This window comes from Neopelma chrysocephalum, unplaced genomic scaffold (assembly GCF_003984885.1).
Source record: "Neopelma chrysocephalum unplaced genomic scaffold, ASM398488v2 Primary Assembly neopelma1_44, whole genome shotgun sequence".
NCBI classification, from domain to species: Eukaryota; Metazoa; Chordata; class Aves; order Passeriformes; family Pipridae; genus Neopelma; species Neopelma chrysocephalum.
The window spans coordinates 7,728,596-7,755,354 of NW_020897703.1; the positions used below are offsets into that span (position 1 = coordinate 7,728,596).

Sequence of the window (26,759 nt, forward strand, 5' to 3'; positions counted from 1 at the left end):
CCCCCGCGCGCCCCCGCCCCGCTCTGTGCCGAGGGCGGGCGCGCGTGCGCGGAGCGGCGGCGCGCATGGCGGAGCTGCGGCGGGAGCCGAGCCCAGGTGGGGGAACGCGCCCCCGGCACCTGCCCCCGGCTCGGCGGCACCGGGCCGGGCTGTCCCGCTAACCCCGCCCGGGGCCGCGCGGCGGAGCGGTGTGACGGGCGCGGGCCGAGCGGGGAGGCGCCCTCTGCGCCCCTCATGGCTGGGGCGCGGGGGGCGCGTTCCGGGGGTCACTGGCAGGCGCTGGAAGGGCTCCCGTGGCCGCCCCTCAGCGGCGCTGTCGGCGCCGTGCCCAGGGCAGGCGGTGGGGGCAGCTCCTCGTGTGGCGCTGAGGGGCGCTGGAGTGGTGGTCTCTGCTTGGAGTAACTCGGGTTGTGTTTCTGTGCATGTCGAGCGACACACCCACTATAAACTGCCTGCTGAAAGTAACAAACCCAAGGCGCGGTGGGCTTTAAAAGAAGCTGTAAGTGAGTTTTTGTTTTGGGAGAAGGTTGCTTGTGTGAGGACCTGCGGTGTGCTTGGGTTACGCGTGCGTTTTTCCCCACCTTTTTGACAGTCGTTCGTGGCCCTTGGTGAACAGCTGGGCTTTCCCCGGTGGTGACTCGGGTTGTGGGGACTCCACTTGCTGAAGTGGGCAGGTGTTGGTTCTTGTTTTGTGAGACTTTGAAATCTCCTCTATTTCTTAACTGTACTTCAAAGATCTAACATGGTCAGCATAATTGACAAGGGTGCATCTTCCAGTTATTGGTGTTATCTACACAAAAATCTCTTGAGAAACCTTTCAAGTGGGAGCCCCCAGTTCTTCTTAACAGCATCTGCCTGCTCTTCCATGACAGAGATAAGCTAGATCTCAAACCTGGTACAAGTTAATATAAAGCTAATTGTAACTCCAGTACTTAAGAGTATCAACTATGCCCTTATTTCCTCCCTGATATATAATTCGTGCCCCCGTGAATTTGTGCCATGGTTGGAGAGTGGTGGATGCCCTTAAAGGGAACTTTTTCAGAGAGCCTGTTTGATTGTATAAAACTTTAGGCATTTCTGGACTGCTTATAAAAAGAAACTGGATAAATGTCACTATATATGTACCCTACTGCTGTATTTTTTCCCCTGAGCTTTGTTATTAACCTTAATAGATAGAGGATATTGGGCTGCTTGGATCATTGGTATGTCCCAATACAGCTGTCCTTGCGTTCTGTTGCCAGGTTCCAGCATGCTCAAAGTATGTGCCATCGGTATCTCTGGAACAAACTTAGTTTATCTCAAAGAACTAAATGTGCTGCTTTAGCAAAACTGCCATGTCTTCTTTACATCTTCAAACTGAGAGGAAATGGTTGAATGATGATAAAATCTAGTTTTCTGGGTTGGTTTTTTTTCATTTGCTGCTAACATGCTTCAGGCATTGTAACTGAAACACCTCATAATTTTTCACAGATCCAAACCTCCAAAATATTTGGTAAGCGTGAGGTAACTTCACTTGGAACTTGGTTTGGAGTGTCATCACTTGAAAATTGAATGGAAAAATAAATCTGCTTTAGATTAAAGTATTAATATATTGAGCATATGAGCAGCTTAACTTCTCAATGTTGTTTGTATCAGCAGGATGTTGTTTGTATTCAGCTTCAAAAGCCAAGGAGATGAAGATTTACTTTGCCTGTGTCCTTTATACCTTTGCAAAGCAGCATAAATTTGTGCTTTCAGAGTTATACGGTTCCTTTCAAGTTACTCTCTCATCTTTTACATTCTCCTTACTAAAGCTATGAATGGTTGAAATACCACAGCCAAGAAGGTCGATCTTGAGGAATTTACTTGCGTGGTGTGGTGAGGAAGAAGCTGGTAGGAATCATGTGCTACTATAACACAGCCTGTCTTTAAAGTAAGTACTGAAGGGAAGAATCCTCAACACCTTTCCCTCTCCTTCATCCCACACTGCAGGAATTAAGTTTTCTTCTATTCAGTTGGGCATATTATGTGTGTAGTCTAATATATTAGTACACTTCTAACATAGGGGCCAAGTTAATTGTCATTTTGTCTCATTGCTTGTGAATATTTGGGATTGGTCACTGCTTTAAAGGGTGTATTGTGTGCCTGAGAGCTTCATCCTGTGGATGAGGCGATTCACTGTCCAATATTCTCTGTTTGCTTGAAGGTTTGTAGTGGGCAACTGAGCTCCTTAAAGCTTTCTTTGGAATAGGAGGTACATCTCTGAAGTGCTAGTAGCTCTGTCTTTTTGTCTTTCATCACTGGATTAATGCCAAATTTTGCTTCAGTTTAGGTGTTTTCCTGCCCAAAGCATACTGCTGTAGACTAATAATAGTAATTTTATTTCATTTATATGTTGTTTTATAACCCTTTAAAACAAATGCAATTTACTTCAAGATGTTATGCATGATGGAGTTGTATCATGCAAATTCTGTCTTTTGATTATGGAATTAGGTGAATAATGTATTTGTGTGCAGTGCTGGCATGTGTTTAAATATCAAGTGTTCTCTGGATGTGTATGGTTGTTAGTTCAGTGCTTATGGAAATATTGAGATGAAATGGTGGGAGGGTGTATATGTGTTTTGTGTCTGTGTGTACAATGACAAGTCAAGCAAATTGTCTCATATAAAAGGCTAAACTGTACTCCTGGAGCCACACACTGAAGTTTTTCTGCAGCGAGTAATAAAGGGCCAGGGATTTCTTGAGGACTTTGCTGTTAGATTGCAATGGCAAAGAAAACACCTGCAGCAATGTGTTGGCAGAAGGCTGAACTAAACTTCTGGGCTTTTTCAGGTCACCTTGTAATGAAAGAAAATGCAGCTGACCGTGACATTTCTATGGAAGGACCTAACGATTTGTTCGTAGGCAACTGCGATGGTACAGGAGAGTCCCAGACAAATGATCAGGTTTTCCAGGTGAGGTACAAATGCTTTGTCCTTGTAGATGCTTCTGTTACATCCTCTCTGATGAACTTAAAGTGTTCTATTTCATCAGTGCACTGGGCTTTTTATGCCTTTATAGTAATACATGGTGTCTTTTAAAAAAGTACAAAAGTTTCTTCCCTTGGATTCTTGTGCCAGTCAGTTTTGAACTGATGAATATCCAGATGTTGCATGTAATGTTGCATGTAATGTTGCATGTAATGTTGCATGTAATGGCACACTTGCATTTTTAGTGCAAGTTCTTTCAGTTTCTGGGTAGACGTGAGGTATTTTAAAGTGATAAGTGGTTTTGGGGAGCAGATTTCAAGCAGAAGGGGTTTACTCTGCCCTTAGTAGAGAGGGTTTGTTCTGGGAAGCAGGAATATGAATACTTTTTCAGCTTGGAAATGGAAATCAGAAGTAGAACTGCTAGTGTTAGCCTCTTGATCAGAAGGACAAAAGCTCTCTCCAAGTATACAACACAGCACACTGGTTTTAAATGTTCTTTTCTCTTTCTTTTTTTTTTTTCCTAATAGAAGTTGCTACTCAAAGTACATGTTACTGTTTTTCCTCTGTGAAAGCATCTAACGTGCATGGATTCCAGGGATCCATTGTTTGGCCAGAGTGACTCTCCTGCTGCCTTGCCCATCACAGTCCACCTCTTAGGCAGTTCTGCATCCTCGGCTGTGCCGGCACGGCCACCCCAGCCACGGGCTCCCTCTGCAGAGGAGTTCCAGCTGGCAGACCAAACCAGGCAGCCTCTCTGTGAGCTGCAGCCCCCAGGAGGGCCCAGTGCACCCATGGTGAGTGTGTCTGAAAACGGGGCTGGTGGTGTGTTCACAGAGGAGGGAGCCCTTTGAAGAACTCTCTTACATGGTGCTTGTTTGTTGTAGCAACAGCTGATTCAGACTTTAGCAACAAGGTGAAACTTTTCAGTGGTTCAGTTCATGCTTCAGTTTCTCCCCCTCAGGTAGGCAAATCCTTGATGGTCTTCAGCCATTACTAATAATAAACAACAACTTAATGTCTTTTGCCATTATCAAGCCTGGATGCTGTTGTGTATGAGATCTCATGCTTCTACTGCTGCTGCATTCTCTGTATTCCCTGGATAAGTCTCTCTGTTTTTTCTTGAGGGATCGGAACATTAGCAATAAGCTAACCCATTATATTTCACATTCACCCTCACCCCACAATTAATTTGCTTAAAACATTGCTTTGTAATTTGTAACAGATGTTTTGTAGAAAGGTAACTCTTACCCAGAGGCCTTGGTTGGCATGTGTTGTGCTGTCACTAAAGACACTTCACCCATTTAAAGTGTAATTAATCAGAAACAAGATGATCTTTTATGTTACTCTAGGTTTTGTAACATTGTTGGGAACAAGTCCTTTGTAATTAACATCATAAGGAGTTACATTTTTCAAAATTCTAGGTAATTTAATTTGTATTTTTTTAAGTCCTGGAGCTTTTCTTCTATCTGCTTTTGCATGAAATACTGCCCAGAGAGGTCAGTTCCTCAGAAGTAAAGGTCAAAATTTTTATGTGTTATGATTAATTTTGCTAGTCTGTGAAAGGGGTTACAGTGAATCCAATTATGAATGGCTTTCAGGTTTTTCATAGCTTTAATAATAGTATTGTAAATTTCAAATAAATGTGTAATTCATTGTAGAATCATGTAAGGTGGTGGGTTTTTTCCTTTCCTTAATTCAGTTAAAGGGTTATTTTAAAAAGGGAAAAGTAATTTTAAGAAATTGACAGTAAATAGGCAGTTTTCTTATCATGTGAAACGAAATTAATTTATAGGTCCTAATTCCAACCAAAATGTTTCCTGTACTGGTGATAATCAAACCCAGTCATGCTGCATGATCTCCATACAAACAGGTGCCATTCCTGCTTTTGTGTGATTGCCTTACAGATGATTGTTGCCAGCCAGTCAGAAAATGGACAGGTGCTGCATGTCATTCCTTCTGCTCAGCCTGGAGTGACCCAAGTGATTATTCCTCAAGGTCGGCTTCTGGATGTGACCAGCACACAGGGTGAGTGTAACCTGTGGGACTTGAGGGTGTGAATTCCTGAGTGCATCCTGCATGATCTCTTTTTGAGCACCTTCTTTGTGTGTGTTTCCTTTCCTTAGTCAGTTGTGAGACAAAATACATCCTGAATGTGCTTTCTGATTATGAATCTGGCATGCCACACACCACATTTTCTGTTGGGCAAAAGCCTTATGAAAGAAGAGCTATTATGTCCCCTTTCCGAAGGATATGTGATGGGTAGATTGAGATATCAAGCAGAGTTGTTTCTTGCCTTATTTAGCATTAATAAGGATGATTATGCTGTCAGACAGCTGTACTATCAGCTTCAGATTTTCACTGTCTGTTTACTTCATTTTGAGTGAAGTAGTTAATTCGTGTAGTGCAGAAAGGCCAGGACGACATTAATTCTTCTGTTCCAGAAATCACTGGTGATGATGCATCTTTTGTGAAGCCAGGAGTGAATTGCCTGGTAGAAATTCAGTTCCCAGTGAAGGAAAATGAGATGTAACTTTCACTTTGTTGCAATATGATAATTGTCACATTTTAAGTATGAGGGGAGATGTACAACTAGAAGTGCAAATTTTAAGGTTTTCTCTAGAAAATGGACATACTAAGATCTGAAAGTATTGATTATCTGCAAGCCTCGCTGGATGGCAAAATGCTGTGTACTAGTTTGCATTTACAGAGTAAGACTGAGAACTAGGTGGTCACATTTTGTTAAACTCTGGAAGATTTTTTAAACTTTTTTCATTCTCTCTATGAAATTCTCAAAATCCGAGCAATAGTTAAGTGCTCCTGTGGAATGATAGCTCAAAGGTATCGTTCCTAGAGTCCTGATGCTGGGTGGATAGAAGATTTGGGATTCAAGTCATGATCCAGCCGTTTTTGCTTACAGTTGGAGTGTAGTTCCATGACCTTGCATTGAAAGGCTTGTTCCTGCCCTAATGCTCAGCCTTCCCTCCCTTTCCAGCTCCTGCAGGGATAAGACCACTGTTTGGTTACAGCACAGTCTTACATTACTGTAAAGCAGACTGTGAGCCTTTAGCACTGAAACAATTGCTGCTACTGTTTGTAAGCACTATGTTGCAATGCTGAATAGTATCTTTGTGTTGCCATTGTTCATCCTACATGGGGCTCTGTGCCATAGTGTGTGAATACACGTTCTACAATAGTGGTACAGGGGTTTTTGGTGGGATTTTTTTGTTTTGTTTTGTTTTTTTCTAGAGACTTATTGTGTAAAAGACTTTGTAGTTATTTGATCTTTAGCAGACAGTTAGGAAACTTGTCAGTGGTTTACTATGGAGATTAAAGGGCAAAGAGGAGGGCCTGTCAGCCCTTGAGTTTCTCTTGTCTGCACATGGTGGTAATGCAGGAAATGGCGCAGGCTTTGGTGTAGCCTGTAGTGTCTTAAGGGCATGTCTGTGTAGGAGGGATCAGTGCTTTGAACCAGAGTGGTGGTAATCTGAGTGCACACGTATGAATCTTGTCATAGAGCTTTCTAGTGGAGCGATTTCTGTACTCTGTCAATAGCTTATCACTGTCTCCCAGGATGGGGGAAAGAGGCTTTCATAACTGAAGGGCAAAAATCCCTCATCTAAAGAGACCTTGTGTTTTTTTGTTGAGACCAAAATGTCGACTGTGTACTTTCACAGTTTTCCAACTGTACACACAGGCTTCAGTCTAACAGTAATTTTTGGCTTATGGATTCCTCCTTATTACCAAGAAAGGCTAAAACATTTGCTCTAACAGCATGTCAGATTCAATTATAAGAGGCCTGTTTTTCTTGTTTAAGTGTTCTTTACTAAGTACAAAGCAGTATCATTGCCTCATTTTTTCTTATTTTAGAAGCAGCCAGTGTGTGATTTGCAGATGAGCAAAATAGTTGTGCAATCCTGTATGGATTCGTGGAAATGTAAAGCAGAGTAATTTACAAGTTGTTCTGATTACTTGCTTTGCTGTGGAAGGATTAATTAGCAGTAGCGTGATTACCAAAGTCCTTGAATACAAGCAACCTTATCAAGTGTATCTGCATATGTGTACCTGGAGTTAGAGTACTGATTCACAACTATTCAACTACTTTATCATCTATAAAACTTCTTTCATATATCAGAAGGCTCGCTTTTCCAAACATGAGGTTTAGTCATAGCTGCTTGTTTCCCCATTCTTTGTTCAGTTATTAACCAGAAGACTGTTTTATTTTTGTAAAGATGCTTCGGAAGAGAACTGTGGTGATGGGAACCTGCAGACTGTGGTGGTGGCTGCTATAGCAGACAGTGCAAGCAGTTACATTCTACATCCACAGGCATCTCTCACTGTATCAAAAAAAACAACCACCAGGTAGGTTGGGAGTTAAAAGGATGAACAATCACTTCGATTCACTGTTAGCACTGTCTTTTTTTTTGCGGTTTTGATTTTGCAATGGTTATCACAAAATTACTATGGAATGGAGGTTATGAACCCTTAGTGTTAGTGAAGGATACATAGCTAACTGTGTTTTCAGGCAGCTTTTGTATGTGCCAGAGCAGTGGGAAAAGCAATTAAAGTACCTGTACTCTATTCCCTGTATTCCAAACATGATTGGATATATTCTGACTGGAGTGCTGGTGGGCATTTAAAGTAACACAGTGCAAATTACTGAAATTACTTTCAATAAACACTGTTACTGCCAACCAAGAGTTGAATGTGATCCAGTGAGGGAACTGCAGGGAAAGTTGATGTTTGAGGGAGCAAAGTTTCTTGTATGAGTGTATTAAAACCTATATAAACCATCCTCCCTCAAGAACAGTTGATTGTAGAGATTAATTTTTTAGATAGAGGTTTCAGTAGTTGGCATTAACTGTCGAGAGCCTGGTCTTTGTTCTCTGGATAACTTCTTTGGTTTCCTTTGGTAAAATATGAGAAAGTAGCTGGTAACAGTGTATTTTGGTGAAACACTTAGACAGGCACATTGATTAACAAAGCTTCTGAAGTTAATTAGTTGTTAGGTATTTTTAACTTGATATCCACCTGATTCTCTCCCCATGCTAAATATTGCCTACTATTTTAATTCCTGAATACTTTGGAATTCTATTTTGCTTTAAAAAACCCTCAAAACCTCAAACCAACCAAACAGAGCAACAGCAGCAAAAAAAAAAAACCCAAAAAATCATGGTGACAACAGAAAAACTCCCAAAGAAGGTGTTTGCTCTGTGGACTGTAGGCTGACTTTGCTTTGGTTTATGCTCTTCAGAAATTGAAATGTGGAAAAGATCAGAGTAATCTCACTCCAACACAAATTATATGTGTTCAAGAAACATATAAAATGAAGAGAAACAGTTTGTGAATGGATGTTGAGAACACAGTCTGTACATGCCAGAAAAATAATCCTGGAAAGGAAGCATATTTTTATAGACAGGAGGTGATGCACCTGTTTTGGAATAATAAACATTGAGTAGGCATTGTTTCTGGCCCAGAATTTAAGGAATGGAGAAACTAGGTATGTACTTAAAATAGTTACTGGAGCCGTTTTTCAGTAATTTAAAATATAGTAAAATGTGCAGTGTTTGATATTGGTTTTAGTCTTTAGCATTTTACCATCAGTCTGCATAAGAAAATTATCAAGACAATCAGCTGGTCTGTTTCACCGTGTTTTGTCTATTGTTGTCAAGCAACAATACTAAGAATACTGAATGTTTGGAGGTCTTGAATGTAGAAAACTGGTTTTTTAAAATACTTACATTTGTTGTAAATTATTTTAACAATGAAACAGAATATGAAGAAAAGGAAGCCCAGGTTTTTAAGGCATGTTGATACAATATCCATAGTTGGATCATATGCTTTAGGGTTATACATAATACACTGATTTGATGTTACCTGTAGTTCAGACTAAATTGTTGCTTTCCTGAATGTCTGTAAAGACTTCTATTATATTTTTTTTCTTTTTCAGGGTAGTGGAAGATCCTTTTCACATCCCTCACCAGCCTTTGCCACTAAATACTCCTGCATGGGCACGCTGTCTCAGGAACTGTGAGGTGGGCCACAAAGAATTCTGGCTTGGTGTTTTATTATCTAGATCTAAGATAGTGATCCTATTCCACGAAAGGAATAATTCATAGTTGTAGAAGTCGTTCCTGGTATATAGTAATGGTACTGCTAACACAGTTAAACACATAAAATGCTGTGGAATCCTTTTCTATTTTGAGAATGTTAGAATAACTCATCATCAACAGCTTCTGAAGCAAAAAATGTGCTGCTGAAAACCTGATGCCTTACAGTGCTGGGAAGAATCATTGTGCACCATGTAAGGACTTGCTTTTGAACTACAGGGCAAACTTTGCTGACCTCTGCAATTATTCATACTAGTTTGTGTTACCACAAAGAAATCAAAATCCATGTGACTGGCCAGTGTCAAGTCTGAGACTTAAAGCACCTTAATGTTAAAATTTTATTAAGGGTTTCTGTTTTATATATTCTATGTCTTTTTTTTTTCTTGTTTGTCCCAGCAGGTTAGGTTACCTGTACTTGTTTTCTCTTTTGTTAAAAAGTGCTCTATCTTTATTCCCTGTGATAGCTTTTAACCTAAACAGAATTTTTCCTTTATTTGCATATTGTTAGGTGTCTGCAGAACTGTCCTGATGACTGGATCCTATCAACAGCTAGAATGTATCATAAGTCACTTAAAAGGAAGGGAGGGGAGAAGGGAAGACTCTTGAGAGTTCAACTACCCCTTCCTCCTGCTACCAGACTCTTCCTGATAGATGTTCATTTCACTTTCTCTTAATACTTTTTAATAGGAAATCGTGTACTCTCTAGCTGCTTCATCTCTTTAGGTATCTCTACCACTTGAGTTTTTTCCTATCGACTTGGCCACTGATAACTGGAAATTACCATTGCAGGAACTTAGAAATTGAATTTCTTTCTAAGTGTCCACTTAGAAATAATTTTTAAATATATTAATCTCCTCCTCTTTTTATATGCCATATATTTCATACAAATGGTACTGTCCACTCTTATATCCACTTAAATGTTAAGACGTCAGAAAATTATTAGCATGAATTCTTCCATGGTGGAGATACCATTTTCATAGAATCAGTCTCTTAATTCAGTTGACCAGTTAGTTGGTAAAGTTCACTGAACTGTGTTTTTAGCACTGTGTGGCGCATGCTTTCCTGTCTAAACATCCATATGGCTTATCTGAACCATTTATTATTGTTTTCATTTTATAGGAGGACTTGTATTATGATCTACTTTGTCTATCTATTACAAGAAATTTCACCTGCTCTATTTAAAATTCACAGCAGCATTTATAGGAGAGTTCTTATTTTTATAGAAAAGGAAATAGAAATATTATCTGTTTGAAGTGTTCTGAGGACATAAACATCTGCTTCTGCTGTTCAGCAGAACTGTTGCCTGTATGCATTAATCCTCCCTGATCCACTGGAGACTGCTAGGATGTATGTACCTTTCCATGGGCACAGACTAGAGACAATCGGATTTTGGGGTGTCATTTATCTTTCAGGTGTGACTGTCTTACACATTATTCTGTTACTAGTGACAGAATCCCCAAATCTTCGTTTGTGAAGCCTAGCCATGAAGTGACAGAATTGCAGGGTCCTACTGGAATTTGGAGAGGTGCTGGTAAATCTGTCAACTCACAATTCCACTCTTTCAGTTGCTTGCCAGAATAGAGACGAACGGTGCTGAGGTCTGTGTGACTTTCACAGAAGATGTCAGCAGGTGAAGCCACTGCACCCTAAAGGGCAGTGACTCTGTTGGTAGTTAGTACTGCAGGTAAACACAGAGCAGTAAAAGCTACAGTTATCCAAATTAACACTAAGCTCTGTGTTTGATGTTGATTCCCTGACTGCCTTGAAATGTTCAGCTTACACTTGCTGTGTCTAGACAGCATAATGTCTCTGGTACCCTGCTGCTGTTAGTTCACTCAAGGAAACTGCAGTTTTGGTCTATGTCCTTTAGTGTAAGCTTTTATGTACCTTTGCTGAGATGAGGCCAGGGGAGAGAAAAGGAATTGCTCCTTTTTTTGGCTTGAACCTCGGAGTGAAAGGGTTGGAGAGTATCTGGTTACTTCAAGGTAATTACTTTGTTAATAAAAAGTGAATTTAAAACCAACTATTTTCAATAACCTACTTAGTTTTCAATGGTGTGATCAGAATGCATTTCCAACATGTATCAGCATACTGAAATAAAGTGTAATTATAAACTGCATTAATTAACTCTGCAAAACTAAGTTAATTTATTTGTCTGAAGCAGATGGTCTCATTTGTCGATTTTTTTTCCCTACTTGCGAAGCTCGTAGAGAGCAGAGATCTTATGTGCTTATGATTTTCTTCTTGTCCTCCTCCCCGCCACCAATTTAGGGAAAATGATCTAACTTGTGCAAAAGTAAAGCCAATAACCTTTGCTGTTATTGCTACTTTTCTGGCACAACAGTTTTATCAGTCTTCTCATCTCCTTAGAATAAGATCAATGTCCTATTTGTAGTGACAAGTGTAAGATAACATTAAAAAAAACCTGGTTGTGCAGTATTTATTGTGTGGAGTGGTGCTGTAATCCCTACTGTGAAAGGCAGCATCCCAGGTTTCTGTAAGGAAGCTAGTTCTGATACTTCTCAGACTGCTTTGCTTCTCCTGGATTTTTCAGACCAAGTGTTGGACAGAAGTGTTATTTATAACTTCTAAGTAAACGATTGCCAACCTCTCTAGCTCTGCACAGCTGTGTGGGTGCAACCTGTGCAGAGTTTAACTGCTGGAGCAGTGTGCTGGCAGAGCAGGGGGCGCTGAAGTGTCAGCACCTCGTGGCTCAGAGTGACTCACATGCGGTGCACGCACAGCCCTCAGTGTCTGACCTTGCGCTCGCAGCAACACCACGCTGGCCCAGTTCATTCACAAGATCTTTGTTGGTTCTTGGTTGATTTGGGTTTTGCACAGACATTTTGGTTTTCTTAGATGGCTATGAGGCAGGTTTTAGGCAGAAGTCACTAAAGTATCTTTGCGATAACAATTTTGAAGAGACACCATTGCTGCTTTTTTTGTCAGTATTACTTAAACATCTGTCTGCTCTGTCACTGAAGGTGGCAAAAGAGTTCCATCAGACTTTGGTACTCATTTGGAGTGTGTTTGTCCCACAGACTGAGCTGGCAAACTACTCTGGGTGTTACAGCCGGTTGCCCAGCCTGTCCCTGAGCTGCATATGAACAGAAGGAAGCATGGCATTCTGAGTTTGGGTGGAAAGTTCTCTGTCCCAGTAGTTTTGCTGGTAGCTGGCTGGCCCTGGTAGACCAGCACTGAACCAGCTGTGATGGCACTGAGTAACTAACTGGATAACTACTTGGAGTCTAGTTAGATGCAGTTTTTGTGGAGTTGCCAAGATTGTAGCAGAGTTCATTGAAACCATCATCAGTTTGCACATGGCAGATCTGGTATACTATGTTTCTGTGTAATGTTGAGAATCAAGAGTGCATTGAAGACTGGGAGGGATATTATGTGGGACATTCCATTCAAAGTTAGTGCACTAAGTGGGCGAGACAGTTACTGGTGGTATAAGTGGGTGTATTCTGCTCCAGTGCAGTGGAGCATGTGTGTGTTGCAGTACATGCATAGACAATTATTAGTGGTTCAGAGATTCACTGTGGCAGTCAAGTGAAAAACTTCATCTAAGGCAAATTTGTGTAGGTGGTGACTGTACCCAAAGTGTGTACAGGGGAGAAACCACAGGAGTGAAGTTGTCCTATGGAAATCAGAGTTGGCAGTAACTGTAACTGTGTCAGGGGTTCTTGGTGTTCTTAGGGTCTTGGGTGGCTGAGAAACTCCTGACCTCAGTGGAGACCGCTCTGGTGTTAGATCCTACGTCAAATCTCTGTGAAGTACTAGCGTGGGGACAAAAAATATGAAACACCAAAAATCTGGGCCTGTGTTCTCACCTGCCAGAGTCCCTGACTGCTTTTGTTTTCTTGTGTAATGTTCAGCAGTCAGCTGGGTGAATAATCCTATTATTTCACCTCCTTTCCATGCAGAAAATTGGGGACTCGTACCGCGGCTATTGTGTGAGTGAGACAGAATTAGAGAGTGTTCTAACGCTACACAAGCAGCAAACACAAAGTGTGTGGGGGACACGCCAGTCTCCAAGCCCAGCCAAACCCGCCACACGGTTGATGTGGAAATCTCAGTATGTCCCATATGATGGGATCCCCTTTGTCAATGCAGGTAACTAACTTTTATTTTAATAACTACTTTCAAAATTTCAACATTAGCTTCCAACTGACCATAAAGAGGAGTCTTTATGTTGTTCCTTAGTGTTGATAAAGTCAAGGCATAAACATAAAAAACGAGCAGCTTGGGCATTTCTGTGACACAATCTGAAGGAGCTTGCTTTCTGAAACAAGAGGAAACATGTTTTTTAGGTTTTTTTATGTTTTGTTGTGATTATTTCCTTTTGTCCTTTAGAAATTAGTTAAGTACTGTTTGATGGGGGTTCATGTGATGAAATCTTTAGGTGGAGGTCCCATCTGCTCTATTAGGACATGAAAGTGCTCATAAGGGTAAGAGCTTGTTCGCTTATTCTTGCCTAACTTGAAGATCTTTTGAAGAGTTTGTTCCTTAGGAGTCAAGAAACTATTTAAGTTGCAACCTTTAAAAAAAGTAAATAAATTTTAAAAAGCAACCAAACAAGATAAACATCAACATACCTCAGCAGACAGATTTTTGGGGTTTTTTTTAAGTGAACATGAAGACTTCATAGGTTGGTAATCACATATTTAGCTCATGCAATGTTATGTGTTACTAAGAGTTAATTTGGATATAAAATGAATGGAGTTTAATTGTTACATAGAGAAAATGATTGGCAGAAATGTAGGTTATGTGCTTGGGTTTTTTCTTTTCTTTTTTTTTTTTCTGAAAGTTACTGAAAAAGTGAAGTATTAGCACCAGTTTTAAAGCTTCAGCCGTAAACTGTGAGGTAAAAGAAAACGAAGTCAAAGCAACTCACACTTTTTTTTCCCCAACATGCATATGAGACATCTTTAGTTTCCTCTAAGATCCGCCTGATAAATGAGTTGCCCCGCAGCAAAATATTTACAGTAAAAAAACACACACTTTTTTTTTTTAAAGATGTAGGCTAATGGAAACTCAGATTATTAAACTGTAATATTTTTTGCTTTGCTCAGACCCCCAAACAGACATTTATATTTCTAATGTGTTGCCTTTTCAGTACATTTAGGTTTGGTTTATAACTCGTCTATGAAAAACATTCATTAAAATCCTTTTCACCTGTAGAGCAGAGGCTGTAAATATGATTTACTGAACTGCAGTTCAGATCCCAGATAACTGAATTCTAAACTGTGCAGGACAAAGTGTTGTTCTTGAGGAATTTATCCTTTCTGCAAAAGTGGATCTAATCTGTAATAGCTTTCTTGCTGGGCTTCTGCAGCTATGGGAAAATACAGAGAAGCTGGGTAGCTCCCCATGGTATAAAGCATGCACTAATCATCAAAATCTTGATTGTTATTTTTAGTGAGAATTTTGGATAGTTGAAGCTTTTGTTAAACAAGGTTCCTATCAAACTGGTTTTGAGATTCAGTTTAGCAAAGACTACTTTAAAGCTGTTGAAGTCTTTTCAATCCTGAAATTTACATTTTAAGTTTGTATGTTAAAATGTTTGTTAATGTTTGTTTGTTAAAAACGAGACAAGATATGTTTGTTATACATAATTAGATTATTTTTCATTTTTTTTTTTAATGTCAGTTATTGCCCTGAGGCAATAAATCATTTGCTATCTTATGGAAGCAGATTATGTTCCTGTTGTAATACTTAAAAAGGTTTTGGTTATGTCACTTGTGGTACAGGCAGCTGCTTGCCTGAGAAATAAAAGATAACTAAACATGACATGGAAGAAATTCGGAAAACGTTCCCTTCTTGACCACGTTAATTCTTTGCTTGTTACCCCTTTTTTTTAGAGGTCTGATTGGAAGAAGTCACTTACTTCAAGTTTAGAGCAAAGCAGCGTTTGTTTAAGCCTGTCTGGTTTTGTGTGGGTATGCTGCACTGAAACTGTTATTTGGCAGTTAAGATAGCTCTGACTTGCAGTTAAGAATTTATGGGTCAGACTGGTCTGAAGTGTTGATTTAAGCCAGGGGGCTGGAAATGGCTGCTGACCTGCTGTTGTGGTTTAACCCCAGCTGGAAACAACCACAGAGCCACTCATTCTTTCCTCCTGTTGGGATGGGGGAGAGGATCGGAAGGGTAGAAGTGAGAAAGCTTCATGGGTTGAGATAAAGGCAGTTTAGAAGGTTAAGGAAAAGCTGTGCACACAAGCAAAGCAAAGTAAGGAATTCACTCACAACTTCCTGTCATCAGGCACGTGTCCAGCCATCCCTAGGAAAGCGGGGCTCCATCACCTCTGATGCTGACTTGGAAAGACAAATACTGTAACTTTGAATGGCCGCCTCTTCCTCCTTCTTCCCCCAGCTCTGTACGCTGAACATGAGGCCATATGGTATATTCCATGCCATATTCTGTGACTTTGGGCAGTTTGAGACAGCTGTCCTGGCTGTGTCCCCTCCCAGTTTCTTGTGCCCCTCAGCCTCCTTGCCTGTGGGGTGCAGTGAGAGGCAGCAAAGACCTTGACTCAGTGTAAGCCCTGCTCAGCAGTAACTAAACATCCCTGTGTTATCAGCACTGTTTTCAGCGGAAATCCAAAACACAGCCTCATACTGGCTATTGTGAAGAAAATTAAAACTCAGTCCCAGCCAAAACCAGCACACCTTTGATTTCAGCTGTGAATTTTCTCTGTTATTTTGGGGATTCTGCTTCTTTTGTGTTTATTACCAGCATTGTGCTGCTTTGGTAATTTTCTCATCTTATAAACTATTGGTGTTCACCAGGGCAGAATCTCATATTTTGCCTTCACATGTGTTGCAGGAGCGTTGTGAGGTGTAGCAGGTTTGAGAAATGCATAGTAAATGCTCTGTGTTCTTGCATGCTGTGAGAGAAGCATTTGCACTGTATTTGCTTGCTACACCTAAGCGTTCTGTCTTTTGAACAGTCCGATGGCAAACAGAAATGTTCTGTTTCAGAACTCTCATCTCTTCTGTAGTTACTATTTTACTGTAAAAAATTCAGTTATTGCTTGAATAAATATAGAGTGAATTGCATTCTGTTTCCAGGAAGCAGAGCCATTGTAATGGAGTGTCAGTATGGGCCAAGGAGGAAAGGTTTCCAGCCCAAAAAAGCTGGTGAGCAGGAAAGCACCTCTGGCCATCTGTACAAAGCCACTTGTCCAGCAAGGTATGAATTATCTATAAAGCTGTAAGAGTGACTCAGCATCCTAAGAAAGTGTTCTTTCTGTGAGTTGGGACAGAGCACTCTTTTGGGGTGGTAGCTGATACTCTCTGCTGTGGCTCTTAGCTTCATCTCCTTGGGAACTTGAGGTTGATACTCATTTAGAGGTAAGGAGGAAATGTTTGACTCAGTAAGGCTGAGATTTGATAGATTGCCTGGATGCAAGTAGCAGCACATCACTATATGAAATAGAAGTGAGAATCATTATCTACCTGATCATTAGTGAGTTACTGTGATGTCCTTTAGCAACCATTTCTGGTCATAAAACTTTGTCATATTATTTATTGTTTTTTCTTCAGGCTTTTAATTGCATTGATATCAGTCAATCAGCCTAGTTTTGCACATGTCCTGTGTGTTGAAGGCATTACAGTTCTTCCTGTTCACTGAGGAGTTTCTCCTTATCCAGCACTAATGGTGTTTTTCCTCATCCTTGAGCGTCCTCCTGGGTGCTCGTTCAGTTTTTACTGATCTAAGAGCGTGTTTACTCAAACAGTTGTAGCTAAGTATGTATGTGCTCAATTCTGCACAGCTGGGTGAACTGCAGTCTGTTCACAAATGGTGTGTGCTTTTACTATGCTGAGGGACAGAGAATTTTTTCTGAGGAGCAAAATCACTCTGGCTGAGCGGCTGCCAGACCAGAACAGAAGTGTGTCTGTATGCATCCATCTCTACTGATGCATCTTTAAGAATTCTGCAGTTATTTTTGAGGCTCCTTCCTCCCTGCATCACTCTGCTCGAACTTCTTCTATTCTAGTGTCTGATATGAAGCAGATGGGGTTTTTGTCTTTCCCCTCCCAAGGACCAAGTATACTGATGGAGAATTTTTTTTTATTCCCCCTGCCTTCCCCTTTGGAAGAATCTATATTAAAAAGGTTCAGAAGTTTCCAGAATACAGGGTTCCTACTGATCCTAAAATTGACAAGAAAATCATAAGAATGGAGCAGGAGAAAGCATTCAACATTCTGAAGAAGAACTTGATAGATGCTGGTGGTATCCTCAGGTGAAACTTCCTCTTTTTTCTTTATTTTCGCAAATGAAGCAAAAAAGAGCAATGTTTTGCTAGGTTTTCTTTATTTTTTACTTATTCACTTATTAAGGCTTTTGATTAATATCAATAGTAAAAAAGTCCCACAATGTCAGTAAGACTCCTGTGGCTCTGAAGTATTCATTTGGTAAATGTGTTAAGCACCAAGTGGTGGAACTTCAGCAGGTGTTTTCATGCAGATAGAAATAGTTGTATTATTAGAGGGTTTGAGCTAGTTTATTTTGCATTGAAAGGTGTGAGAGGGCCCTGAGTTGTGAAAGACATTAGGGCCCTGAGTTCTGAAAGCATCAAAACTTACGTCGCTCTAACTAAGTTGTTTGTGGTTGTCAGACTGTTCCCCTAAGACACCAAATTTTTTGCCTTTGCTTGAGAATTGTGTGTATAAACTCTTTCCTTCTTGCTAGGTGGTATGTACAGTTACCTACTCAGCAAGCCCACCAATACCATGAAATGGAAACATCCTGCCTCCCTCCTTCACCCTCTCATTTTCCTGTGTCTTCTCCTGAGGAGGAGGAAGAGGTTGTTAGAGATGAGAACTGTGCTCTGCCTTCTCGACTTCATCCTCAAGTGGCAGACAAGATCCGAGAACTGGTGTCTCAGGGAATAGAGCAGGTCTATGCAGTGAGGAAGCAACTAAGGTACAGAACTGTCTGGAATGCTCTCAGTCTGTAGTGCTGTATCTACTCTTGCATTTGATTAATTTGGTTTGCAACTAAATGATAGTGCTGATGCACCACTGAGTGTATTTCCCAGATGTCATGAGACTGCTTTTCCCAGCTTTTGTCTTCTCCTTCCATATTGTTGTTGGTAGCCGCCAAGAGCTGCTGTACTCTTTCAATATACTTAAATAAATGGGGATTTTAAATTCCAAACTCTGTAGCAGATGCACAAGGAACTGGCAGAAGATCATCTAGCTTGCTTTTGTCTTGTCATTGCAACAAGGGGAGGGAGAAGGTAGTGGTGTCTCTAACAGAGGGAAATAGCACAATGTATTTAAATATGCATATTTGAATGTCCTTTAACATGTGACAGAAAGTATGTGGAAAGAGAGTTATTCACGCCTGATGAAGTGCCAGAAAGACATAATCTGTCCTTCTTCCCCACCGTGAATGACATCAAGAACCACATTCACGAAGTACAGAAGTCTCTAAGGAATGGAGAGATGGTGTATAATTCAGAAAGTATCCCAGCAATGGTATGTTAGCCTTTGTGTATCTTTTTGATTTTTGGAGTTATAGTAGAAGTGTTGTTTTTAATTTGTACCATTTTGCTGTATTTCTTTAAAAATTCTCCTATGACTTTATATTTCCAGCAGCAATATTTTCACTGGAATCTCTAGCTGAGCACAGTTGGATTAAATGTGAATAAAACCTTCTGACCTTCTTCAGTATTTATCTCATCAGCGTTAGATTGCTGTTATTTGATTGACAAATTATACAATAGTAGCACTTCATAATGCCCATGAACTGGAAGCCATGCGGTGTAGAAAAATTGGCATGTGGCAGAAAATTTTATTCATGGCTTTGTCATCATCTGTTTTGAAGAAGTTACTACTACTTTTCCGTATCTGAAGAAATGAGGGTGAGGTGTGTCTGAGGTGCAGTCAAAATTAGGGCTTACATGACATTTTGAATGCGTAAACATAAGTAAATCACTTTATAGCAAGTGAAGTAAGCTTGAAGTCAATACTTTTGAATGCTCAGTAACTCTCAGATGTTTCTTAATTTTCTTCCACATAGTGACTCATAAAGGATACACAGTGATCCTAGTTTTCCCAGTTATGAGAGTGACTACTAAGAAACTGCTGATTTAAAATCAGCTTTGACAAACTCTACTGTTAAATCATGCTGTGTCATCAGTATTTTCCTTCTCCCTCTACTGTTGTGGCCCAGGTTCTTGTTAGTTAGCCAAATGGTTTGACTGTTTTCTATTTTAAAGTCTTTAAACTGTCATGAGCAGACTTCAGCCTTCCTGATATAGTGTAATGTTCACGGGTTTTTTTTTGGTAAATCAAGAGCTCCCAAAATGCATAGTTATAAGAAAATAAGGAAGTGTAGTTTTAGACATTGTTTTCCTACAGGTCCTGTATTGAACCTGTGTTCCTGCAGTAGACAAGCTTGTACCCTTTCTGAGAACTGAGATCTTTTTCCTTTCAGCTGCAATGGACCACAGACAGTGGGAATGTCCTCACAGAAACAGTGACTGTTACGTTTGCCTCACCACCTTCAGAGGGTAGGACTGTATGGATAACCTAGCTGTCTTCAAATGCGTTTTATTAGCTATGTCACAGAAGTTCAGTTTTATTCCAGAGTGGTTGCTGCCATGTTCTGTCACTCAGCTGAACTTAAGAAGGATTATTTTGTCATAACTATTTTCATTTGCTTTTTTTAACTATTTGACTGCATGTGTGGAAAAATATGTAGTAATGATGTTGTTGGAAGAAGTACTAAAATAATGAATTTGGCTTTTATTTAGCAGCCTCAAGCAATTAAAAATTTTAGTGGGATGGTTGTGTGAAAAGAACATTTTATCTTGGATGAAGATGCTAATAACACCTGTCAAGAGAATTAAATTAGACTCAGCTTGAACAGTGTCCCTCTTTTTTAAGCAAGTCTTGTTTTTTGGGAAAAAAGACATTTGCAATGTGAGCAGACTTACTGCAGTTAAGCTTGCATGCCTATGTTAATATTGCTATTACTGTGCTTTTATGGAGAAACACAGAATAGTTGTGCCCTCAACAGCTGTGACAGAGCTCAGCAGGATGACTTTTGGTATGAACTGAGTGTTGGAGGTTTAGGAAGAGACCAATTCTTGGTTTCTTTGTTTTACACAGATAATTCTCTAAGACAAAGTAGCCTATCAAATGTGTAAACATCCATCCAGTGACATACTGAATTTTACAGGAAGCCAGAGAATTGGTTTTGTTTAGTTTTATGCACATGTGCACCAACTCAGTGAAAATAAGCAGGTACTCTAACTGCAGCATGTCTTGTCTCCCCTTATATGTGTGGGTATGTGTTTGTACATATTTCAAACACATGTTTATAATTGTATTACAAGTCTAAGGAAAAAAAAGAAGCCTGACTTTTTAAAAATGAGCTCTTATTAATGTTTGTGAAGTGATAGCAAGGGAAAGCAACATTGACTTTTATGACTACTCTTTGTATACGTTTTTTTTTTTAATTTCAACTTGTGCCAAATGGGGACAACTTTACATTTAAGAAATCAAGCAATAACAGAACTTCTTGTGCGAAACTCCGTATCTCCATGGGATACAGCTTTCTCTGTAGCGGGTATATCAGGAGTTGAACTATTAGCTTTATTCCTGGGCATGTTGCTGTAAAATACAACCTAAGGAAAGAACTACCATCTCTTCCTGCATATGAACATTCACATATGCACATGGATGTTAAAAAGGGCCTAAATATTTGAAGTAGTTGTGTTCAAGGAGATTTACAGAGAGTATCTTGTGGTCAGTTATGATAAAGAGTTTGCAGATCAGTATGTATGTTGAAAAATGGATCTCCCCTCAGATTGCTGAAACTTTTTCTATGATTTTCTGGTAAGAAAGCATTTTGCAATTGACCATTCTCAATTTTTGCCATTCACCAGACTAGTCTGCATTCACAGGACAAGCTCTTCTTTTGCTGTTATAACAGTGAAACTGCTAAATGAAAGGCTGAGCAATGTCTACTTGTGTCTGCATAAATCTTAACCAAAATGTTCTGAGTGGCTCAAATCGGAAATGAAATGATCCCATGAGAAGTTTTCTTGCAGAAATTGCTACAAGTGAATCTCAATTTTTACAAGCCTTCAGGAAATGAAGTCCATAATTCTTGCACTGAATAAGAATTTTGAGGATATGATGTAATCTGTAGGCTAAAAGGCCTCCAGATAAATGGACTTTTGATGATATTGCATAGAAGTTTATGCTAATTTCAAGATTGGAAGGAAGTGGTGAGACAGAAAATTTCCTGTGTTAGTTTTTTTTTTTTAAGACAACCCTTTTTTTTTGGTACGTATCTGTTACTGAGCCCTTACTGAGGTGTAGATGTTGTCAAATTATTTGTTTGCTGCTTTGTTAGAAATGTTTCAGCCTTTGTTCTACTACAAATTCAAAGCACAGTGTAGGGTGCAATTATTTTGCTCTCAAGAACAGATTTATTGGTGCTTCTGGTTTTTGCTCTGTGTAGATACATACAATCTTCCTACAGTATTGGGTTTTTTTCTCATACACAATCTTTTTTCTTTAGCATCCAGGTTCTACAAAGAAAACAGCATTTATGTATATATATGCCTGCTGTGTATCTATATTGAGATTGAAGGGGTTTGTTTGGTTTGTAAGGGAGGCTTTTATTAAACTGGAAGAAGAAATTTGGCCTAACTGTCTGCTTCCTCTCTTTGGCACTGTAGGGAGCTCAGGGGGTGAGTCAGTCATCACCAAAGCAGAATCCAGCCAGAGTGGGGAGTCCTTGCCGCCAGAAACAGCCCAGCTGTTGTCTTCACTCTCTTCACTTCAGCCCAAGATATTTGCACAACTTCAGGTACAGTCAAGTTGTTTACAGAACGCTGTGTTGGAAGTGCTGAAGGTAGGCTGAGAACAGCAAGTTCCCTCTCAGCTAATCCCAGACACTGTCTAGGTAATACAGAGCTGTCAACTCGGGCATGTCACATGTAGCTGTGGTGCAGGGGATCCCACTACCAGCTGCCAACACTTTGAAGTTAGGGTCTCTTGTGAAGGCAAAACCAAGAGGATGAAGGTGGTGGGTTTCTGCTTCAAACCAAGTGTCTATTCATTTTCTATATGGTCCAGTCATTTCATAATGAAAATGCTGCAAAACTGAGGGGAGATAGGTCAGTCTTATTTATTCCATTTAAATCATCCTCCAGCCTCTTAAGGAAATATGTTGAAGTCCTAAAATTGCTCCTAGCTCAGATCTGTAAACTTCCAGGTTGAAAGGCTAAAGGGTGGAGATAAGAATGTCATGCTAAAAGAGCTTCTTCTAAAGCTCATTTCCCTTCAGAGCTGGCTCTCTTAGCTTTCTTCCCTAACTACTTTGAAAAGCTACTTTCATACTTCCTGAGCCCCAATGAAATGCACAATATTTCCCTAGAAATACAGTCTGCACTAAGATGCTGTTCTGCTTGGGGTTTCCCTCTCTTGCTGAAGACAGCCTGGCTCCACCTCACACTGGTTTTTTTAAAGCAGTATGCTTAGCATAGATTACCCACGTTTTGTTAGAATGGGCAGTATTGGGGAATGGTTTGAAACTGAGTATCAATCCAAAATTAGAGCTTTGTGGTCATAAGCAGTCTTCTAGATGCTGTTAGATACCATTGTTCGAATTGTTTTCAAATACATTTTGAGCCTAGGATTGCTGGGATTGACTATTCAAAAGACATTGTGTGTAGGAAGTTGGAAGCTATCCACTTCCAGCACTGCAAAATAAGTGCTGTTAAATGCAAACTCCTTCTGCTATAAATAAAAATATGTGTTAGTACTTCTGCCTTCTCTTTCACAGGGATTACAGCTGCAGTCAGCATTTACCTCCACAAATGGATCAACAGCCCTGATAGCTGTAAATAACCATTCCCCTCCCAGCCCTGCAAGTCTCCTGGATTCCCTAGGGAGTGCAATAACCAGCCATTCTGTAACACTTAGTCAGGGCCACAGCCTGCAAGCAGGTGCTGGCCTAACACAGCATGGTGCTGCTGCCTCTGCTTTTGGGACTCCACCTGGCTCTGATCAAAGTCTGGCCGCCATGGGCCAGTTGGTACCAGCTGGAGGTGTAAATGACTCCAGAAGCCTGGAAGGAGTCCATCAGATTCTCTTGGGAGATGTACAGACTACTCCAGTTCAGATTGTGGACAACCATCCAGCACTTAGTAAGTTGCAGTTTTCTCCGTAAAATGTAAATATAGAAAATAAAGTGGATTTTGTTCTGTGTGGCTTGAAAGGAGAGAAATGTGTTGATAATGGGGAACTCCAGCATAGACTTCTTTCAGCTGATTCTAATTAGTTTTTACTATATTAAAAACCACAAAAAAGCAACCCCAAAAAGCAAAAACCACCAAAAGAAGCCCCAAACTTATCTTTTCCTGCAAAGAGACACTTGTCAGTTTCTTTGACCAAATATCAACTTATTTGTTAAACACAATGTTTTTGCCAAAAATCCTAATTGCCAAAAATTTTCATATGTGACAAGTGTTGTAAGTTAATTTTTAAAAGAAACGCTATTTTACTCATAAAGAAATGTAATCAAATATAAAATTATATAACTGCAAGAACTAAACTCACTGTTCTTGTGGGCTTTCCTTTGTTCTCTGCTGAAGGTCTCAAACTGTCCTCACTAGCTTGAATCTGGAAGTTGCAAGAATATTGGTGCCATTCCTAAGTCAGTGGAGGAATTGCCTATGAAATTTTTGGGGGTTTTTTGTTTGGGGTTTTTTTCCCCCAGAGACAAATTCTTTGGTGAGCAGGTCAAAAACGAGTCTAGACTGAAGGGGGAATAATGCTACAGATCTTATTTGGAGGAAACACCATAAACTTAAACTTAGCATTTCAGTCAATGTGTATTTCAAGATTTTTTTTCTCTCCTCCATGTGTGCATACACTTATGCACACGTGGACTTGGTTAAAATTATCCTCTGTGTTCTGGATTTTCTCATTTTGAAGTGCTAGCTTAATAGTAAGCTATTTCCTGCTAAAATGGGTGTGCAGCCATTGAGAAATGGCCAATTGTGCCTGAAGTGTAAGTCATTCTCTAAATCAACATGCTTTAGAGTTAATTTTTTCAGCAATAGCACCTCCATTTCTGTGTGGAAAAGAACCTCACAACACACCCCAAAAATTAAGATGGTAGCTTTGTTTTTTCCATGGGAAAGTGAAAAGACATTATGTGTGAAAGTGATTTTATATCTCCAAACATTTTTTAATAAGATGTTTTAACTATTGTTACTCAAGGGGTGCCTTACTGTAGTAAATTCATGTCAACTTGCAATGTCTTAGAGCACAATAGGTGATGTAACTGGCTGTCAAGCTAAACAGCAGTTAACTTCATATATGCCTTACCTATTAGCTTGAGTTCCTGAAATGTTTTTCTTTTAAATGCATACAGTTATTGGGGCTGAAGCATTGTCAGTGGCGTTTGAACTTCAGCGTTTGATTTTTGTTTTGTTTTTAAGCTGAAGAAAATACGGAGGGTATTACCTGTGTGAGCCAAGTTAAACAAGAGCCAAGAGAAAAAGCGTTGTCTATGGAGCCAGATAAAATCAGAGACTGCCATAGTTCCTCACCATAGTTCTTCACCTTCACCTGTGAAGCCTGGAAGGATTTTTCGAATTGGAGAACTCTAATGTCTTGGAAGGAAAGGCAGGTGCTCTCAAAGTCCTGCCGTTCTTTTTCAATTGTATTGTGACATTCAGACTAAGCATACTTTAGAGTTGTTTTGACAGAAAGCTGTTTTGATTTGACTGATGTGGCTCACTGCCAATTCCAGGTCATTCAGTTGCCCTGTGGAACACCACCTCTCTCTTCTGTTTCAAGCTTTGAGTAATCTAGGTGCTATCCAAATGGCCCATTTTGGTTAATGTTTCTGAAGGTCTTCCACAGTTTAATTCCTTAGCTTTAGAGTGTGGATCACAATGCTGGGTTTGCTTTTTCTCCTTGAGACCCTCGACTGTTGTTGCACTACAGAGACCATAGAATCTGTCAGCTCCAAGATCACAGAATCCAATGGCAAAGTTGATCAGTATGGCAATGGTTTTGTGACAAAATGAAGGTCCAGGATGCTAAACTGCAAAGTGATAAAGAACTGGATGCTTAAGAAAATGCAACTTTGGCCTGATCATAATGTTAATGGTGTGAAGATCAAGGAGAGGAGAAAGGTGAGGTTGCCAGGTGAATGTAAGGTTGTGTGATAAAGAAAAGGGTGTGAATTGTAACGGTGAATGTTTTCATCTTTAACATCTTTGAACTTATGTTCTGGCTTTATGATGAGGTTTATTGCTGCACGCAGCCTTCCTTTGCAGTGGTACTGTATTAGCAGTTGGTCGTAACAACTAAATGCAGGAGTCTTGTCTCATGGAAAATGATGGATGCTGCCATTTCAGCTTACCTGTTGTTTGCTTTATGCACTTGAAGCTACCAGCTCAGATAAATGTGATTTAACTTGCTGCTGTTCATGATGTAGGGCTTGTAATGTAGGCATTCCTAACAAGCCCAAAAAAACAAAGCAAGTGATATAAATCCAAGCAATATGTCCAAATGTGCTGTCACTATAACATTCAGAAAACAAACTCATCTTTTTGAACAGTGACATTTTCTGAGACTAAAATGGTTCATGTCATTAAAATAATTAGCAGGAATCTTTAGAAATTGAATGTGATAAAAAAATTATCTTTTAGCAATATTTAAGTCAAAGCCATAATAAGTGACAAGCACTGAGTTGTGTAATCTGTGACAGACATGTTTCTTTATGTTTCTTTAAGCAGACATGTCAATTTAAAGCCCTAAATGAAATTAAACTGATACCAACATAGATATCAAGGTAAACAATTACATTGTTTGCTTCAGATGATGAATTCCGAGAGCAATATTCGGAGTACTTCGTATACAGCAATAGGAGCAGTGCCGTTATTAGTTCCTACTTAGTGGTTGAGAGCTTGATCATAAAATTATGAAGTTTTTTTCTGTATGCTGTGGAAGAATGCAATCTGAGGACTTTTCTGTTTCTTAGACTTGAAAACAAAAAAAACAAAAACCAGGAAAATGATTAGTTTGTTTATGTAGAGTAGAAAGTATTGCAAATATTATGTGAACCAAAATATTTATGTTTTTAAATTGTTACATTTGCTAACTTACATTCAAGCATTCACAAATATCATCTAAATAGTGGACATTTAAAATTATTTTTTCATTTTCTTTTGAGCATTGAAACTAAAACTTTCAAAAGTCGTACATTGAATTTGTGTTCCAAATGGCTTTATGTGCAGCATTTATTAGGTAGGTGCTATATCTTAGTCTTAACATACATTAACTTCTGTAAGGTTAATTAGCACTGTGAATGCTCTTTGCTTAAAGCTAATGTTTATGGGTTAGCTCCCATTAGAACTTTCCTACAGGATCATGTTCTTATTAAATAAGAGCCAGTATTTTATCATGCAAGTGCATAAAAAAATCTCAGTTTTTTTGGAGCCTCTCATATTTAGTTTCTACACTGAATTGTTTTGTGGTATATCCTACTTGTTTTTGGCTAAGGACAATTCCACAAGGTGCACCTGGGATTTTTTTGGACTTTTTGTTTGGTTTGGTTGGTTTGGATGTTGTTGTTGTTGTTAATTGTGAAGATTTGTCCAAAATGGATGTCCTCTGCTGCAGTCATAGTTCTGGAGCGCTCAGGTAGCAGTCAC

At 39.7% G+C, this 26,759-nt stretch overlaps 1 protein-coding gene across 10 annotated transcripts in view; it reads left to right on the plus strand.

Moving 5' to 3' along the window:
* Positions 1–52: 52 nt before the first annotated feature.
* Positions 53–26,759, plus strand: part of CARF (calcium responsive transcription factor) — a 35,752-nt gene continuing 9,045 nt past the window's right edge. For 6 of the 10 annotated variants that reach the window (XM_027678290.1, XM_027678296.1, XM_027678293.1 and 3 more), the window contains exons 1-15: positions 53–96; positions 2,812–2,933; positions 3,476–3,742; positions 4,853–4,973; positions 7,178–7,307; positions 8,896–8,980; positions 12,982–13,171; positions 16,129–16,249; positions 17,160–17,303; positions 17,753–17,986; positions 18,381–18,543; positions 19,505–19,580; positions 21,762–21,892; positions 22,871–23,234; positions 24,534–25,235. In XM_027678290.1, the coding sequence (XP_027534091.1) occupies positions 3,533–3,742; positions 4,853–4,973; positions 7,178–7,307; positions 8,896–8,980; positions 12,982–13,171; positions 16,129–16,249; positions 17,160–17,303; positions 17,753–17,986; positions 18,381–18,543; positions 19,505–19,580; positions 21,762–21,892; positions 22,871–23,234; positions 24,534–24,649 (2,085 nt within the window). In that variant the 5' untranslated portion in view covers positions 53–96; positions 2,812–2,933; positions 3,476–3,532 and the 3' untranslated portion in view covers positions 24,650–25,235. Of the gene's footprint in view, positions 97–1,793; positions 1,913–2,811; positions 2,939–3,475; positions 3,743–3,832; positions 3,910–4,852; positions 4,974–7,177; positions 7,308–8,895; positions 8,981–12,981; positions 13,172–16,128; positions 16,250–17,159; positions 17,304–17,752; positions 17,987–18,380; positions 18,544–19,504; positions 19,581–21,761; positions 21,893–22,870; positions 23,235–24,533; positions 25,236–26,759 lie in introns of those variants that run through there. The other 4 variants (XM_027678291.1, XM_027678292.1, XM_027678299.1 and 1 more) reach the window with 4 other exon arrangements.